General features: G+C 32.0%; 5 protein-coding genes across 9 annotated transcripts in view; 3 read left to right on the plus strand and 2 right to left on the minus strand.

Annotated features, from left to right (window-relative positions):
* Positions 1-31: 31 nt before the first annotated feature.
* On the minus strand, positions 32-2574 carry Dsk (Drosulfakinin). Its single transcript, XM_031992795.2, has 3 exons — positions 1883-2574; positions 836-959; positions 32-251 (listed from the first exon to the last, which is right to left on the minus strand). The coding sequence occupies exons 1-3, from the start codon at positions 2115-2117 to the stop codon at positions 137-139; spliced, it is 474 nt and encodes a 157-aa protein (XP_031848655.1). The 5' UTR covers positions 2118-2574; the 3' UTR covers positions 32-136.
* A 2042-nt stretch (positions 2575-4616) lies between these two features.
* LOC116434056 (uncharacterized) lies at positions 4617-6264 on the plus strand. The gene has a single exon (XM_031992789.2). It carries the CDS (start codon positions 4692-4694, stop codon positions 5715-5717), a length of 1026 nt encoding a protein of 341 aa, XP_031848649.1. The 5' UTR covers positions 4617-4691; the 3' UTR covers positions 5718-6264.
* A 1336-nt stretch (positions 6265-7600) lies between these two features.
* Positions 7601-12001, plus strand: LOC116434062 (tetraspanin-6). 3 transcript variants are annotated; one of them, XM_076368295.1, is made up of 6 exons: positions 7601-8049; positions 8136-8318; positions 9377-9574; positions 9809-9997; positions 10147-10272; positions 11145-12001. In XM_076368295.1, the coding sequence occupies exons 2-6, from the start codon at positions 8229-8231 to the stop codon at positions 11283-11285; spliced, it is 744 nt and encodes a 247-aa protein (XP_076224410.1). In that variant the 5' UTR covers positions 7601-8049; positions 8136-8228; the 3' UTR covers positions 11286-12001. The 3 variants fall into 3 exon arrangements, with proteins under 3 accessions (XP_076224410.1, XP_031848658.1, XP_031848657.1); XM_031992798.2 differs by lacking the exon at positions 7601-8049 and having other exon boundaries at positions 8177-8509; XM_031992797.2 differs by lacking the exons at positions 7601-8049; positions 8136-8318 and adding an exon at positions 8698-9223.
* Positions 12002-12882: 881 nt separating this feature from the next.
* Positions 12883-14818, plus strand: RpL11 (ribosomal protein L11). 2 transcript variants are annotated; one of them, XM_031992800.2, is made up of 5 exons: positions 12883-13042; positions 13468-13629; positions 13887-14036; positions 14111-14258; positions 14606-14818. In XM_031992800.2, exons 1-5 carry the CDS (start codon positions 13037-13039, stop codon positions 14731-14733), a joined length of 594 nt encoding a protein of 197 aa, XP_031848660.1. In that variant the 5' UTR covers positions 12883-13036; the 3' UTR covers positions 14734-14818. The 2 variants fall into 2 exon arrangements, with proteins under 2 accessions (XP_031848660.1, XP_031848661.1); XM_031992801.2 differs by lacking the exon at positions 12883-13042 and adding an exon at positions 13060-13084.
* qtc (GRIP domain-containing protein quick-to-court) overlaps positions 14506-19844 on the minus strand; it is a 52655-nt gene continuing 47316 nt past the window's right edge. For both annotated transcript variants that reach the window (XM_076368294.1, XM_076368293.1), the window contains one exon: positions 14506-18839. In XM_076368294.1, the coding sequence (XP_076224409.1) occupies positions 18630-18839 (210 nt within the window). In that variant the 3' untranslated portion in view covers positions 14506-18629. The remainder of the gene's footprint in view (positions 18840-19844) is intronic.

Below are 19844 nucleotides of genomic sequence, written 5' to 3' on the forward strand. Positions count from 1 at the left end.
GGAGCAAATGAACCAAGTGCTATATTTGGAATGTAAAATATATTTTGTCTAGAGTCTAAATACAATGACTCTTGTAGCAACCACGGTGAAACATCACTACACAATCGTGTCTATAATCGATCAGTACTATTACTATTCATTCGAGACGCCTTCCGAATCGCAAATGACCGTAATCGTCGTATTCTTCCCGTTTTCCGAATCTCATATGCCCATAATCATCGGATTCACCAAATGAATTTTCCACGGTGTACCTGTAAAAAGAGAATATAATATATAATATAGTATATAACATAATATGTAATATAATGTATTATAATTTATATCATAATATATAGTATATTATATAATATATCATATAATATAATATTATATCATAATATATAGTATATCATATAATATATCATATAATATAATATTGTATATAATATAATATAACTTATTTGAATACAATATATTCAAATGAATAGTATAGCAAACGTGAAAACAGTTTAGTATCTACAAGATAAAATGTCCAATTTCAAATTACTAATTTTAATTCGTGATAAAATTTACTGAAGATATTTATATGGATTACATATTTTACTATCAATTAGTATTACGTTTAAAAAAGAAATTTGTCGTTAAAATAAATATCTGCCCGGTGGTGATGATGATAAAATAATCAAGGAAGGTATGAATTTGTTAAACTGTCGATGTCACGTAAATTATTTTTAGTAAATAACAATAATTTATGTTGTTAATTAATTTACAGACATCAAATCGCACAAAGAAAACATTACAATGGAACACAGTGAAGAATTTAATTTATATTTAATTGAATACTTCGTATAATTACCCTCGCGCTATAGGGCGGCTTCGAAATTTGTGATGAATATTAGAGGGTTCAGGAGCTGCTTCGCATTTTTTATAAGACCAGATGACTGCCATTAGACAGAGGAGGGTGAACGTTAAGTTCATATCTGAAAAATAAGAATGTTGTATTAACGACGGAATCGATTGATTAAAAGTTTAAATAAGAATTATGAATGTAACAACTTATACGATCGATACATGCGAAGTATAGAATCCTTTCAGTCAAATTTGTACATCCTATTAAATCTTAATATAATGTTATTAACCTGCTATCTAATGATCATTGCCTAATAGCAGAAATCAAGTATTAGAATATAGTTTCATAGCTTAGAGGATTATATAAATGTTGATTACTTAAAAAAATCAATTTGTTAAAAATATATTTGGATTAATACATTAACTGTAAAGCTAGATCTCTAAAATCATTAATGAAAAATTTGTAAAAATGACAATTATATATTAATAATAGAGAAAAGCATTATTTTTAAATATAATTTATACTCAATAGTTAGAAATGTACTTTTCTCGAAACAATATGTTTAAAATTGATATAAAAATTATATTTATTAAAAAGCCTGCGACTGCAAAAGAGAATAGTGCATTCTCCAATTCAAACAATTGCAATTTAAAAAAATGCTTTCAGAACCAGTCAAGGAAGATATTAATCTCATTAATCTACTTTAAAGAAACATTTTCTCTTTTCGGTTCAAATAAAAGTTATCAAAGATGCTTATGTAAGACATCATTTCAAAAAAATATTTCAATGAAACTTTGGAGAACTATTATTCGAACTGTATAATTTCAACCGGTAACGACAATTAGGTACTTAGCGAAACATAAATTTATAAATAAAATTACACATGCTGAAAATTATTTAAAATATGGGCTTGCAAATCAAATTATACATTCTAAGTATTACCGAATAAAATAGAAGCTACACACGAAAAGAAATCTCAAATGCAACCGTACTTATATTTATAACGTTTTACCAACGAATATATACAAACGGCCAAGAGGAAACGTTGTTCACCTGTATGGTGATGGACCTGAAATTGGCGGAAGAATGCACGGTCTATCGTTTCGACATGGCTTTTTATACGTGAACACCGGCATCCCCGGAGCACCGAGGGAACGCTGAGCTCCTTGGATTGTAATTCACGTAGCTCCGGGCTGATAAACAATTTGCTTTGTCGTAGACGCCTCCGCTGATGAACATTCAATATTCCACGGTGGTATTTGATGATTGGCAGCTCCAGTAACCGCATTACCACCTTAACTACGCTTTTCTCTTTCGTGGCCACTTCATAGACGGACAGACCGTGGATATCCTACTGGTGTTTGTATGTAGATTGCTCGTCCAAGCTCGAATGAGTTTACCGTGGCTTGAATTAAGAAACGCTAAAAAAAGAAAAACATGATTGTACGATTACTCTTTGAGAAGACGTTAAAAATTGATGCCACCTCAGCCACTTAGAATTCTTACAAGTCATCTGTCTATAGGTTCTAAGGAATTGTAAATGAACGATTATCTATAGTAAACGTGAAAAGTTATAGAATATCTAAACTAAGTTGATAGTCCAAAAGGCAAATTGAAACTTTCTTACGTCGAATGATCGTAATTCGAAATGAATGCGTCGAATGCGGAAATTTAAATATTTTATAAAGGAACGTCGGTACTTGTGTAATATATAAAAGTATGTAAGGTGTATTTCTTAAATTGTTCATGAATAATAATAAAAAGCGAAAAATGGCAAGAAAGTATTACGGTGTAAATGCATATTTAAGGAAAAATGTATGTAGGTACTATAATATACGACAGTCCATTTTTGAATCTGGACGAAATCTACTGAATTTGGAGAACTGTTATTATATTTCATCTGTCTCTTTCTCAAATGACAGTGTTCTAATGCCATCAACATTAACCACAAAATATGTACTTAGGTATGCGGTTTACACGGTATAATCGCCAGTGTGCGATATGAAGTGTTTATGGTTCGGACGATTCTGTTGGTTAGGTGTCCACTGAAAACGTTTCTATAAACGTAATCGTTAACACGTTGTTGACCGGTCACAAGTTAACTCGTGTTCGCGCTTGCATTAGCTATTTCAATTTTTGAAACGCAGGACAATATAGAATATTGCAAAAGCAAAATATACAAAGTTATATACAAGATATGCCGAAAGTTTCATTTAAATTCATTAGTTATAAATAAAGTATGTTGAAGTTTATTTAGATTGTTTAATTTTCATACTTGATTACAGACTAATAACCGGTGACAAGGTATTACACCATACTTTTTCTTTGACCTAGATTTGGTATTTTCTTAACACATACTGTGTTACCGGAAATTTCGATTGTTTCGCATTTAAAGCGTATTGATTCTTGAAATAAAATATTAAATTATACTGAAGTTTTTGGTGACTCTTGGATGTTTTAACCTTTTAGCTATTATACGCCACTATAGTGGCTTTCTTGTATACCATCTTTTTGAACGGTACGCCATTATAGCGGCACAATTCTTTCTTTGACGTCGATAGTTATGCACATTACAGTACAATCTAATGTATTTGCACAGTGAAAAATTCTATCAGTCTCAAATTGTAGTGATATTACATTTATGATATGCAGACCGCGTCAAACCTTGCCGTATAAAGATATAGCTTCGCGGGCTAATCTCGCCATAACTTTATAGCTATTTATGTAGGTTAATATCATTTCTTTACGTTCCCGTTGCTTTGTAACATGCACCGTTGTCCATGTACATGTGTCTTTCAAAAGTACTGTTATAGAAAAATTGGCGTGTACCATGGATGGTAAATTTACACTGAACGTGTTAGTATTTTCCTTTACGTTGCCACTGTTTATCTTAAGGGGGGAATTTCTTTTTTTTGGTCAAAAATATCGATGTTTCAGGATTTTTTATAAACAAAAATGCAACATTAATTAATTTGAAACGTTGCACGTGTTTGTTGTATTTTCATCACAAATTTTTTCAATTCAGTTCACTCAACACTGGAACAACCAAGCGTTAAATATCCGAAATTTCTTGAAAAGTATACAAAGAAACCGAAGAAAAATCTATTCTTACAATTTTCATAAGGATTACATATTAACACTAAAACTACCGGTTACAAATGAACACTTCAAAATGTTTATTTTCCATGCATTTAAATGATGAATTCTTCTGTGTAATTTTCAATTTTTGCGTACTTGCAAGATACAAACCTAAGAGAGGCTTCGAATCTCAAGAAACATATTGTTCTGACTTTTACACAAAATTGAAAATCAATCACTCTAACTGCTCCGCAGTTTTAGTGTTAATCGCGTTAAAAGCTCGGTTGTTCCGTATTCGACCAATTTACATGAACTGTCGTCGAGCAGGATTGCATTTCCTGCCTGAAAGTTGTAACTCGATTTCTAGTGACAGGCTCGAGTAATCGAGATACGTCCGAACTATATGTCCCTGCAGGATCGGAGGTGTTAATTAAGGATAATCGCTTTTAACTGCCAGAAATCCGCTTGCGAACGCCATTCATTCGCGGAACGGATTCCGCCGGAGCACACCTCCCCTAATCCGGTCCTCGTAATCGATGCTGACAGAACGCGGCAATAGGTTACGCGGCAAACCGAATTTAACTCGTGCGCTCGGACGAGGTCACGGTCAGGGATTACGACGGTTCCGCGATGGCTTCGGTGTTTGCGGTGCTTCGGGCGAACCCTATAAATCCCAGCGAGGTCTCCTTGGGAAATTCAATCGCCCTAGACCGGGGCTCGGTCGATACTTATCGCGATTCCGGAGCCCGTCCTCGCGGTGCGGCGTCCTGGCACTGCGGTTCGTATGATTTCCGTGCACGGTTATCCGTCCTCATTATCAGTAATGACGGAGGACGTCGGCGCGATGCTGCAGAAAGGCCTGACCGAATGGTGGAACGAGGAGACCGAGTACATGTTGCAGAGGATCGAGAGGTGGGCCGCATACGCTAGGGGCTACAATCGTCTGAGGTCCCAGAGACTGTCCAGGGGACGAATGACGATGCAGAGCGGCCAGGAACCGCGCTGGAGCGTCTCCTCCAACAAGCTGATCATAGAGGATCCATCCTGGAGTCCACGGTTCCACGCGCTGAAGAAGTCGCGCCGAAAGTCCCGGCCAGAAGAGACGAAGATCAACTGCTGCGGCACGTTCAATTACCAGTCGAACAGCAATCTGGACAGCAACTGCCTGGAGACGTACAGGTACGACCACAGCATCTACTTCAAGACGATCGGGGACATCAAGAACAGCAAGAAGGACCTCGTCGAGGAAGCGAAGGACGATAAGGAGGATAGGATCTCTGTGAGCAGCGAGGAGCTGGTCGAGTGGGACGCGAAGTCGGTGTCAGACTTCATCGCTAATCAGCTTTTAGAGGACGGGCTCGCCGGCGAAAATATTAAAACCATCTTCGCCGGCACGGCGGTTGGGGATTGCAATCCGATCGACTCGGTCAGCTGGTCGAACGTCGATCTGACGAAGCTCGATTTGAACGAAGAGGACGTCGCGGTGATCGACGAGGAAAATAATTCGACAGTGTTGCAGATCGAAGAGGAGAGCAACAATAATTGCACAAGGGATGGGACGTTCGTGGAGGACGTGAATTTGAAGAATCAACAGGGGTATTTGGATTGGGTCGCCGAGGGCGTGGACGATGTCGATCATGAAGCTACCAAGAGTTGTCTCGATATTCGAAGAAACCGGAAAGCGTCGAGGAAGGCTAAGCATTCACCAATTGTGGGCGATAATGATGTAATTTGGCCGAGTGTTTTGTTGAATTACACGACGAATGTGGATCGCATCAGTTCCCCGCATCATTACCGGCAAAAGTGTTGAAAGGAATCGGGGTCTTCGAAATTCTAGAGATCTTTGCATGATTGCCGAGAGTATTTGAGATTGCTGAGCTTGACTAGATCTTAACGTCGATTTCATTTTGCGGGAATATTCGATAGTGGGAAAGTTTGCAATTTGAACGGAAGTATACTTATGTATTCGCTGTTCTATGTGTGACTTTTAAACAGATGTAAATTGTCCTCATTGAACAGTAACGTACTGTAATTAAATGCCTTTCATCTTCGACACACGTTACTCGTTCCTTTGCCGAGCGTACTTGCTACAATTTGTTTGTCGTGTACTTGTCAATATTCGCAGGACTAAGTTGTTTACAGATAGAAATTCGTCGAAGGAAAACGATACATAGATTTACTTGTCAACACTGAATCACGGAATACTTTGCACACGCATACATACGTTTAATTATTCTTTTATATTTTATTGTTCGATGTTACTCCTCACTTATGAGACATAATTTTATAAGGGAATAATTTGAAATTACATCGATTGATTCAACGTTACCTCAATAAATTTGACATTGAACTTTTTATCTTCTTTGTGTTTTATTTTAACATTATGCTTTATCGTCACTTTCCAATTTCGCGATGTAAAAGATTTTGCATCGTAGAAAATAATGTCGCAGATTAAACATTCGTATATTATTGAATTTGTTATTGTACGCAACTAGAGTATTCAGTTATAATATAAAAGAAAAGAAATTTTTATCTCTTAATTTTCATTTATTAAATCTCCTCCAGCTATAGGTCTCATTCACGTCATTACAAAGTACTACTAATTTGCTACTAATTGCTACTAATTTTAAGAATGCGATGTTACAAGCGACAAACATATTCAACATCCGCTACATCGACTAATCGATATTCGTACTTCCTTTATTCCCCTATGCATCCTTACAGTCCTTATCTTCCCAAACCAATGGAAATTATATTTTTATAATACTACATTCGATAATTACTATTTCCATCATTCAAATTTCAAATATACCCGCTGCGAGTACTCGTCGTTGCCAACTTATCTTAAACACTCCTAGCTGAAACGAAGTATATAATTGATTCGATTTCTACTAACAAACCTGAAATCTCGAATTATCGGTAATATCGGGCTCGACACCGAAATGAGAAATGTGAAATTGCAAATTTGCACAGAACGCACGTGATACAAAAGAATATATACAACATCCAAAGTATAGTGTTTTTTACAGTATTTTATAGGAAAAACTACATTCCACAGTAGTTCCATTTTCTTAATTAGATTCTTAAATACTTAAATTTGCATGAATATCCGCAGTCTAGATTATCCTTAGAGGACTAGACTAGGAGTGTCGAATTTCCTCCCCTCAAACTAGTGACTCTCGATCGATGGTCCCACTAGTAGCTTTACTTCACGAGTTGTTTGAAACTGTATACGTGAACAGCTCAACATAGTTTTCAATGCACAAGTGAAAATATTGAAAGTAGTGAAATGGGCATGGTAATTCTCGTCTTCTAGGCTGTGATTTGACCCTAGGTGATTTGAGAGCCACCAGTTCAACATTCCTGATTTACAAACATCCCCATAATATATGCTGCTAGATCAGTTGATAGCTAGGCTAAGGAATTCAACTGACTAATCCGAGTTCATTCTTCTCGCCTAATGTCCTGTTGATTTTATTTCCTAATGATATTTTTTATCACTAATTTACTATTCGTCAATACGGTTACACGTAACCAATCAAACCTATAAAACTGTAAACTAGAAAAATACCTCTTGCTACTGTATCGTTTTGCTATCAAGTCATCCCCTAATTGTAAGTAAGCTCTCTAGGGTTTTTCCCCTCACGGTCTAGTAGGCGAGAGTTACCCTCTCCATACCTACCCTCACCTGTCTGTATTGAACAATACATACAGCTGCTCACGTACACAATTTCGAGCATTGCACAGAGTAGAGGCAGTAGAAGAATCACTGATCAGAGCAGTGAAGCCAGAAAGCAATGAAATGGGTTGCGTTTTCCCCACTTCGCCTTACTCCTGCCACTACCCCATTCATCAGGGCATTTTCCATCAACCTCCGCAAGAACCGCATGCAACGCCAAGGAGAGGGTACACCGTGTTCCCCTCAATTCCCCCGTTCAGGCTACAGTGGATCGGAGTTACTAGCTTGAGGGGAGGCAGTTCAACACCCCAGTCATAATATAACGAATCTTTCCGTGATTTGATCTCGCTGTATCTTCGTTCATCGAAAATTATAAACACTGAAGAAATATTGAACTGACAGTGTACATCTGGCTTAAATGGGAAACTTCTCGGAACGTCAGAAATGAGGATGGACAGTTCCGGTAGCCATCAAGTCGTGAAGGAGCAATACATACATAAGTATTGTAAGTCTCAATAATCTCGCTGCAACATCTTTCTCTTGTTACAGGAAAGTGGTACGTAGCGATGTTAAAAAATTGCCTCGAATAGTTGTTTGCGAGTGAGAGATTCGTAATTGGGATCAGTTGCAGAGGAAAACGAAATGTTTACGCCAAGAGTACGATTGTGTCAGAAGGCGGCTGAATGGTGGTGCACGTATATCCTGCTACTGGCCTTCAATTGTTTTATTATTGTGAGTTGCTTTCTATAATGCGAACCATTGTTGACACTTGCAATTAAACGGGGGTGTTGAACTGCCTCCCCTCAAGCTAGTGACTCTCGATCAGCGTTCCCCTACTACCTCTGCTTTGAAAGCTGCCCACGCATGTGTATGGGCAGTTCTATGTAGTGTTCGATACTAACAGGTGAAAATATATGGAGGGGGTAAGTCTTGCTGGTTAGGCCGTGAGGGGAAAGAACCTAAAGCAGTGTTTCCCAACCTTTTTGGTGCCATGCGCCACCTAAGCCTTTTTAAAATTCTTATATCACCCTATGTAACATACACATAATTTTTGATATTATATTATAATATTTTTATAATATTTATTGTGAAATCTTTACTATTTTGCTTACGTGCGTAAATACTGCGAAATATATGAAGTGATATTTAAAATTTCAAATTGCCCCCCTTAACGGTTTGAGTACCAGAGGTTTTTAAGAAAACAGTCGAAAAAAGTCAAGCGGCGCGATAGCGCTCCTTTTATTTCATGTCGTGAAAAGCCAAGCAGCGCGGCAGCGCTTGTCTTAATCTATGTTGATACTATCATAAATATGTATTAATATATAATAGGTAACAACGAAATACAAAATGTATTAGATTACTCCTATACAAAAAAAAGTACCGATGCGACGTACACGCGTCTGAAAAGTTGTGCGCGTTTCGCCAGATTGTGAATGCGCCATCAGTTGTTCGTATCGTTCAAATGCGCTGTGTTTTTTCGACATGAAATCTGAAGAGCACGAAAGAGGCGCGTGGGACACAAACGGTTAAAAATCAAATTGCTCCCCTGTGGGGCGACTGACCTAAAGCACCTGCGAATTCCCAATTCGACACCTCAAATTGCAAACGCGTATTCTTCCTAAATGATGAAAAAGAAGGTTTCATTAATAATTATATTTCCCGTTTTCGATACATTAATTATTATGAATTACACATGCCACATGAACCTATAATAAACATATCATAATGAATATTATAGCATCTTTTGTATCGTAATGTATGGATATAATTCACGTAAATAATATGTTTAGATATACGGTTTACTATTGGCGGTAGGCAGCATTCTCTATCGAGATGAACTTGACACAGTCGTATACGATAACACGATAGACGGAGGCATTGCATCTATTTTGAATGGCCTAAGCGGTTTGGGCGTGATAATTGCTGTACTGGTGATACTATTGGCATTCCAATGCACTGTGAGGTCCGATTGGTTCTGTTTACGTCTGGTAAGTTCGACTATATATAAACATATATAAGAAATCTGTTTTCTTTGTCCTAAGAAATTTGTTCAGAAGGCCAGAGATAACGAAGTTTTTCCATTCAAATATCTCACCCTCTATATGTGTAATCAGATAATGAAATTCTCACTCGAAGAAATAAAATTGAATTTGTGAAAATGTGAACGTCCATTGGTTTAATCATTGTTGTTCAGTAAGAATGAAAAATAATTGTACTTTTAGTATGGTGCCTTCTTAGCTCTCCTTGCAGTACTTCTGATTGGATTCGCTGTGTCGGCCTTCGCATATCGTACAAGCTTGGTTGAAAAATTCGATCAAGCTCTGAATAAGAGTATGGTTGCTTACGTTAGCCCTGCCCACCACCCCGTACGACCAAAAAGCAGCTATTACATAGATAAGGCGCAATCATATGTAAGTGATCGAATAGTGTTATAAAATTTTTATTAATATTATATCTATATTATCTATATTATTTATATTATTTTAATAAAACTTGAATGTTTCGTATTTCTACTGTTTTTCATATTTTTACCCTCTCCTTCATATTACATTCTGAATAGTTGGGATGCTGTGGTAACACGGGTTATACCGACTGGTTGAGCATTCCTAAGGATATCCCATTATCTTGTTGCAAAGATGTGAACAAAACCTGTGACACTAAAGACATGAATGAAATTAATACTCAGGTATTTCGAAAATTATAAGTACACTACGGATGTTACGCATTTATGACAATCGATGTTCAACAGACGATGTAATAGAAATTTTGCTAGAATTCAATTAAATTTGTTCAACTTTTGAGTTTGATAGAATCTTTGTCGAAGGAATTAACAGTCAGTTAACGTTCTTTAAATAATAATGAATTTAAAATATATTTTTAAACGTTTGCTCTTTTATTTGATATTTAGGCATTTATTATTTGATTTATCTAAGGAAATAAATTTGTCTGCGGTGTATAGAACTGTTATTCCAAAGCCGCAGACTTCCGACGATACTTAACCATTAATAGTGCTTATTTCACTCGTATGCATCTTATTTTGATGTTCCGATTTAGGTATATGCATTTATTATGTATAAAATATTATTATTTGCCGTTTTGAATTATTAGAGTATTTTAAATAATTATTCAAAACCGCAAATAATAGTATTTTATACATAATAAATGCATATGCCTAAATCGGAATATCAAAATAAGATGCATACGAGTGAAGTAAGCACTGTTAATGGTTATTAATATAGAAATCTTATTTTGAGAAACACATTAAATCTAAGTAATTTATTTTCCAAGTATTAGAGTATTTTAAATAATTCTTGGAAAATAAATCACTCAGATTCAATGTGTTTCTCAAAATAAGATTTCTATATTTATTCGCATAATCATTATTTTCCAATAAATTGCTTTGCTACTTTCGTTAGAATAATTATTTGCCAGTTTTATTTGTTATTTCCATTACAAATAAAAAATGTTTAACTCCGTTTATTAACATGTTTGATAGAAATGAAAAATTTCTATAAATTTATCAATCATCGATCTAATATCGATCATTTACATTCACAGGGATGCTTCACAGGAATCGTGTATCTCATAAATGGCACACTATTCGCTTTCCTGGGTTTTACATTCATCCCGTTCGTGGGCAGCTTCTTGGCGTGTCGTTTTTCAACTATGAATGAGCCTCATATAATGGCAGCTAATTGAACAAACATAATTCCATCAAACTTGTCAGTATTATTTGTTAATTAATCAATTAAGCAACAGGATTTAGGTAAGTGAACAGAACTCACTGTGCAAACGCAATTATATTTTTTATATTTTCATACGATTTCTTATAAGACGGTTTATTTCATTGGTTTATCATTGTTGTATTAAGATATATTTGAAAGGTAATTATGCAGGGTGATCGTCACGACTGGAACGAGTTATATCTAATATCTGATGTGCAATATGTAATGTGCAATATGCAATATGTTATATCTAATACTTAATAATAATATCCAATACTCCAAGAGTAGTAAGAGATACAAAAAAGTTGTGGAGGAAGATGTTGAATGGTATGAGAATATCTATTTCTTTTTTTTTTCATTTCGTTGTTTGAGGCTCGGACCGACGCGGCAGTGTTTTTTAAAACAACATGGCAGTTAAGTTAACTTGTTAATATCACTTTTGTAAATAGATTTTGATATCTCTTTTGTATTTTTATAATTGTCATGCAAATTGTTTATAGATGATGTTATACCGTGCATATTATATGAAATTCTATTAAAGAGTAAAACTAAAATTGACGAATAGTACATGTTTACGTTCATTTACTTACCTACTAATTATAACCGATTATAAAGAATTTGGGGAAAAGCTCGTATCGTTTATAAAGTGAACTATCAAATACTGACGAAACTTTGTTAAAACGAACAATAACATGCATAAAAGTGCTCTTGTTATCTACGCAATTGCGCGAATTTACATTTTCAATATGCTTTATTGAGTAATTGATCGATTTATTTAATTTTTTATGTAATTGAATATTCAAAGATACATAATTTCAATAGTTCTTTAAATTATTTGATCAGTGGATGCCCTGCTAAACAAACTTCTGTTAAAATTTAATTGAATATTATTGGGCAGAGTAAGATTTATACGTTGAATGCCGCGCGGGTCACCGGTGACCCCCAACCAAATTGAATTATTATAGTTCACTCAATGAAACGACGATTATTTGGAAACATTTCTATGTTACAAATAATGCTTCCTAGTTTCGTGATATTCAACTAGAAGAACGTGCAATAATAATAATGCAATTCAATAAAATGATTTAATATCATATTTTTTCCATTTTGTATATTTTGCTTTATATAATCGTGCGGCATTCGACGTGTTAACCATGTTCCTATACTGAATAGACATATATTTATACCATTACTGTAAAAAAACGGAATATGATTATATAATTATAATTGAACATAATATCATTGAAATATAATATTATTAAGAGTTCATTTTGTGAAGGGGCGATCATTTGCAAACGAGAAATAACTTCGTTTCTTATTAAAATCCCTTCAACTGCATAATTTTCAAGTTAAAATTGGTATAGTCACTCATATATTTATAATTTATAAATATATATAATCATAATTTTTACTACTGCATCCTTTTATTTATTTCTATCTATAACTCTATAAATATGTCATTTTCATGATTTTCAATAATTCTTGAATTATCTAGATATGATACATATGTTAATAATAATCGAATTTCAAATTCTCTGTATAGGAAAATCGGATTGGTTAAATTATATGGGTTCCAGGATATGCAATATTATAATGAAAAAATTCTAAAATATAACTAATTTGTTCATATTCAGATTGTGAAGTGTGGCAAACCTGGGAAGAATCGCGATAACTTTTACTATTCGTCAGTAGGGTGCACCGCGGTCACGTTCTTTTCTCTACATCATGGCGGTGAGTGTGCAGTTGTTATCCTGAAAACTGTTTTTTAAATCTGTAAATATCAACGGCATCAACCCGGAAATAAACATTTTTCATTAATTGAACAGAAACTAGGATCATGAATTTCACGTTTATAAGATTCTTTCTCATTAAGAGATTCATGTTTAAAATTTTTAACTTGACAGATATTTGAGGTTTTAACCAGCGTGTACCGCTGGTATAACCTATGTAACTATTTGTAATGTTTATATAATTTGTAAAATGTATTCATTCATAAATGTGAAACTCTATGTGCAAAGAAGGTGGATTGTATTTATTTAATAATCTACAGTTATAAATTAAATTATTTTGCCTACTATTTCTTACTAAACAATAACAAAGGAGTAACTTTTCATGTGTAAAAAATTAAACGTATTGATGTATTAATTGTGGTATAGGATGCGAAGAAAGCTGAGAAGAAGGTCGAGAAGACCGAAAAGAAAGTAAGGAAAGAGCCGAAAGATGCATCCAAGAATGTTATGCGCGAGGTTCGCATTCGTAAACTGTGCTTAAACATTTGCGTGGGAGAATCTGGCGATAGGCTTACTCGTGCTGCCAAAGTATGTTTTCCAAGTACTATACATAATTATTTTATTTTTCTAATTGCATTTAGTGTTACTACATTATTTTATCTTCATAAGAAAAGAATTATGTTTCACCACCTTAACAGTGTCATAGACTTCATGGAAACATTTACTTTAGTGTTTTAATTTTTAATACCTTTTTCATTAAATTTACGATCATGTCACAAATTGTCTTTGTTTATAAAGTTAAATTATTTAAGTTGCATATAACAGATTTTATCTAACCCTTACAGGTATTGGAACAATTGACTGGACAACAACCTGTCTTCTCTAAAGCAAGATACACTGTCCGTTCCTTTGGCATTCGTCGTAATGAAAAGATTGCAGTACACTGTACAGTTAGAGGAGCTAAAGCAGAAGAAATCTTAGAGCGTGGTTTAAAGGTTGCAATAAATATATTTATTTTAGTGATAATTTATTTTTATTGTCATTTTATAAAGATTTCTTTTTCTTTCAGGTTCGGGAGTACGAATTGAGGAAAGAAAACTTCTCTGGTACTGGAAACTTTGGTTTTGGTATTCAAGAACACATTGACTTGGGAATTAAATACGATCCTAGCATTGGTATTTATGGTTTGGACTTCTACGTTGTACTTGGACGACCAGGTATATTTTCCTATTTTATAATAGAAAAAAATTTAACATATGCACATTTATATGGTATCATAGATACTTCTGTTTTATGTTGTGTCTATAATTTTATAAAGCATGTGCTAAAGTAAATACTTCATATTTGCAACCCATGCCCACTTCTTATACTGGGTGTGTTACTTAATTGATGTGACACTATTATTAATAATAACGATTTAAAATTTTTAAATAATAAGATTTTAGACTTTAGACTAAGTATATATATATACTCAATACAAATCAAATTATTAATATTGTACATCAAACACATTACATAGGTATTATTTTTCATAGTACTGATACAATTTTTTTCCTATGCACAGGTTTTAACGTAGCTCATAGGAGAAGAAAAACTGGAAAAGTCGGTTTCCAACACAGACTTACCAAAGAAGATGCAATGAAATGGTTCCAACAGAAATATGATGGTATTATTATAGCCGGAAAGAAGTAACATACTATTTTGTATTTTACAATCCTTCCATAAAAATTTTGAAAAAAAATTATTCGTTGTTTAATAAATTTTTAGAATACCTTTATCATGTCTTTTAGTATTGTATTTGAAAGTACAGTAACTTAATCCTTAAAGAACGAATTGTGAAGATCAGTGGTGAGTCACATGTGACCCATAATATAGTTTATATATACATTTATAAATTTCGTTTGGAATGTGTAGAGTAGCAATAATACAATATTTAATTATTTGCCTTCTTTTTATAATTAAATCTTTATTATTATGGTCACGAAATGTCTCGGTATAGTGTCGAACATTGGAATGTAAAGAATTGTTAATGCATAATCAAATGACAGTTGATGTCATGTGAAGGTTGAATTATGTATCTACTGATATTTGTATAATATCAACAAGTTATCATTTTTTTTAAATATACTCAGTAATATATTAGCATTTTAAAGACTTTATTCAAACTTATCATATCTTATAATCACCAGAAATTGAAAACGAGAATAGGATGTAAACAAAATCTGTTTCTATAGAAACGCTGTAGAATCATATTTACTTATAATGGAATATCACAAACTCAAAAATTGCTTCAGCTTTTTAATGATTATCACAACTGCTTGTTTATACAAAAAATATGTTTATAATAGTAATGCAGTGAGCGCAAATGCAAAATATGCTGTTTTATCGATATATATTATATCGTTACTTTCCGTGTATATTTCTTACAATAATATTTGAACATAATGTTATATACAAGTAAATTAATATTGAAGTTTAATCCTTATTGAGTACACTGATTTAAATATTAGGCCTAGTTTTCTAAAATACAGTAAAGGAACATCATTATAATGAATGCAAGTATTTTTTGTTGTAGTTCTTCAACATTGGAGATGTGAACATTTGTATATTCTGAAAATATTAACGTTTCACATTTTTTATAGTTTGATTGTTTATGATATGCGCAAATCATGTATAATTTAATTATATAATCATATATATATATAAATATTTTATAGGTACAAACTATTTGCAGAAAACGTTTATATCTTTAATACGAGTATAATTTAAATATATTTTTAAAAATAAGCAGAAGTATATATTAACCCTAATCTTTTATTTTATTCTGTAATTAGACGTTATTGTTAAGGGTATTAGAAAAAGTTGAAACGAATTGAATACTTCCATATTATATATATATATCTTTTATTGATTAATGTTCAATAACCAATAGAATAGAGACTTCTTTCAATTTTTATAACTAATTTTATTTGTTGATCAGGCAAAAACAAATATAAACAGACATTAGTATAATTTATAATTGCATAACAATACATATTACACAAGAAAATAAAACTGTTTAAATAATACACAATTCTGTTGATTATTTATAAAATTTAATTTTCCAATACCCTCTACATTCATTGTCAAATATAATTCTAATGAAATTTGAAATATGGATTTGACTTTCACTTACTTTAAATTTAATATCTAGTGCTTTAACTTTTTAATAAAGTTTGGACAAGCAAACCATAAAGTGTTATTTCTTGCAGTCTGCCACTTACATTTCATACTTTTTAAATATTTAGATGGATTTTTGGTTTCAATCTAATGATTGCTGTAGCAAATTACATCAGGCTGTGTAGTTGTATCAGGTTTATAAGAACTGTGCCTTGAATCTCCTACTTTCGACGTCCATAAATATTTATTTCATAATACTTTTCCATAGTATCTATTTTAATGTAACAGGCGGATAAAAAGGCAAGATATTTTCCTCAGTCTCCAAATTATTTTCTTACTTGGATGCCATATTACTGGATTGATATAATTTAATATTTGTGTGTAATATACATTTAATATCTATTAATAATATATTTCCCCATATTAGATAGACATATATAATTGAATTATATATAATATATGTTTACATATTAAAACTTTTCTTGCTTCTCCTTTCTATTCTTTACCGTGAAATAATAATATTGTTTATAATATAAATAATCCATATAAGTTATATATATTTAATCTTTTGCATTGGAATTAATATTATTCTATATCTTGTTCTGGATGTAACACATTCAAATTTGTACAAATACATACAAGTTTAACATAGTATGTACAATTACATATTATAATACATAAATTTAATAACAGTTGAGTATATGTAGTTTTTGGTACATGTATGTACATGTATATGTACATACTTATTAATAAAGTATCATTAGAATTGAATTCATGTACATAGTTTCTTTTTATTCGGCTCTGTGATGTATATCGTAATTTTAATTATATACATTTTTAAATATAATGTTATTAATGCGCATATACAATATATTAGTATACATAGCAGACCAATATTTTTGTAATTCCAATGCAAACGATTAAATTACACTGTTTGTTCTTGTACTTGCATTACTATTTCTCATTTTTTATGCATACATATGACAAAGAAAAGTTGTATATTATGCATATCATTTTATACTGTACTTCAAGTTTTCCTGAATATTTTTAAATTATCTTATAATTTAATTATAACATAAACATTTAACACCACAGAAATGATTTAAGAACAGCAATCTCCGCTTGATACCAAATTGTGTTTCTAAATCTATCTTTTTACCTTGGATATTTTTCATTTATTTTTAAACCTTTCAAATGCAGCTATAGAAATTTAACTTGACAAAAGTAAAGTTAATATAAATGGAAAGTATTTATCATGGTTTTTAGTACAATTATTCCAAACATTTTAATTTCCAGAATAAGATATAGCTACATTAATGGAATGGTCCTGTTTTATTAATATATGAGATACACATAAGCATTTTAGAATGTAGAACAGAAGAAAGAAATGGCAGTAAAAATAGAATAGCATCCATTAATGACTCAATAAATTTATACATATAGCATAAAACCTCAATACCTATGTGCCATCAATTGTATTAACTATTGAATCTTTCATTAACTCCATAAATGTTATATACGCACTATAGATAAAATTTAATTCAATATAATTTGCGTTTTATACTTTAAACAATTTGTTATGCTTTATCTTTAAACTATCTTATGAAATATAATTCATGGCTTTTTATTAGTACACATAATAAAGAGCGTATATGAATAAATATGTATATAATTACAGTCAAAAATTAAAATATAACAAAATTAATTTTTTTAGAAGTCATTTAAAGAAAATGGAAATATTTAATACCTTCTTAAAAAATGTGATGTGTCTTTTTCATAAAGTTATATATGAAAGTTACTCAAAACTATCTCTAATTATATGCGTAATTAAAAAGCGCAGTTTCAATTCAAACACTTATTATGTTTTTTGTTGAAATATTATTAAAATGATACTTCGAAATTAAAAAGGAAATGCTCAGTGTGTTTATTAGTGCAAATATAAATCAAAAGGAATTTGTATCTATCAATTAGAAATATTTTCACAATTATTTAATATGTACAATAAGAAAAAGCAAATATAATAATTATTGTCCTGACATAATGTTAATAGTGAACAAATTGGTAGAAAAGGAAATTTCAAATTGTAATATACATGTATCCTGTGTAACATAAACATTCTTATAACATTATTATGGAAATAAAATATTTTTTATAGGATGGAAAATTAAATGATGCTATGGAAATACATATAATCTTTTGTATAAATACAGAAATTCATGACAAATACTTCATATTAAGATTTAAAAATCTCAGATATCAAAATAAATATAGCAATATTATACTTTGCTATTGTAATAAAACATACAAGGTATAATTCACTAGACTGATTTTCAATGGAATCTAATTGAATATTTTGCACTGTAAAAATATAAAATGAATCACGTATCTACCTGAAATGAAATTAACTATGTAAAAAACTGTACAATTTGTTACTTTCTTGCAGATCGATATATTTTGTCAATATTGTGCTTTTCAGCTTCTGTGAATCCTAAAATGCTTTCAATAGCATTTAAGTGACCCTGGTGATTCTCTTTGTCGGTTAAGAAATAATAGATAGCTGATTTTAGGAACTGCAATGTGATCTCTGGATCTAGGGTACCTTGTTGACTTCGGGCTTCTATAATGCGCCGATACATTACCTGTTCAACAAATTGCATTCGTTAGCGATTTATATAAAGTGTGTAACATACCTTTACCCTATATGGTGCAGTTTCAATTAAGTGCATGCCATGGCAGTGAATATTTGTAAGATTTAAACCTAGATAGGGTACAATGCAAATTATTGCTTTAATAATAATGTATTTATGAATGGGTATGAAAAGCAGGCTGTAGAACAATAGTAGAACTTAACATATATGAAATAATAGCAAAACAAGTCTTTTGATAAAAAAAAAATACAAAAAATCGATGGTATATTTATATCTTTGTGGATTTCATATTTTTTTTCTGATAAATTGCTTTAATTATTCAATGTAAATAACTATGTAAAGCTGTATTCTTTCTGTATCTTAAATTATTAATTCTGTTTTAAATGCTATAGAGTTCTGTGTTTCTAAAACATACTCTGTTCAGGTAATAGAACTGTTCTAATAGTGGAATACGTTAAGGTATTCATCAAACAATACATTGAAATATGCAAAGTTCTACTGTATTCGTTTTGATTAGAAGTATGTATATATTAACATAAGAGTATTTAAGTAATGTTTTTCAGGATGTAATAGTTTGGAGGCATATGTATAATGCTTAAACACGTGCAAACTTACATTGACTAAAGGATAATAAGAGGCTGTTTCTTCCAAGTGCACAGGATAGTTTCCCCAAATTGAATAATAATGCGTACAAACCAACTACAATTGTGCTTGGTAATCAGCATGCAATTGCTGTGGCGAAGCATTTTCTTTGTAAATACACTTTTTAAGAACATGTCTTTATAAGGCAATTCATTGATGGTAACACGTAGATCCAATTCCTGCCACTATAGTCTTTACATTTATTATCTAAGAGATATTGCGAGGTATAATCTTTTATAATCATTAAAATATAATCTTGTATAGTAGTTGTATCACTAATTATATTATACAATTAAAAAATTTATATTTAATACCAATTTTATTATTGAAGAGGCTTTACGATAATGAGATGCT

Source organism: Nomia melanderi, chromosome 6 (assembly GCF_051020985.1).
Source record: "Nomia melanderi isolate GNS246 chromosome 6, iyNomMela1, whole genome shotgun sequence".
NCBI classification, from domain to species: Eukaryota; Metazoa; Arthropoda; class Insecta; order Hymenoptera; family Halictidae; genus Nomia; species Nomia melanderi.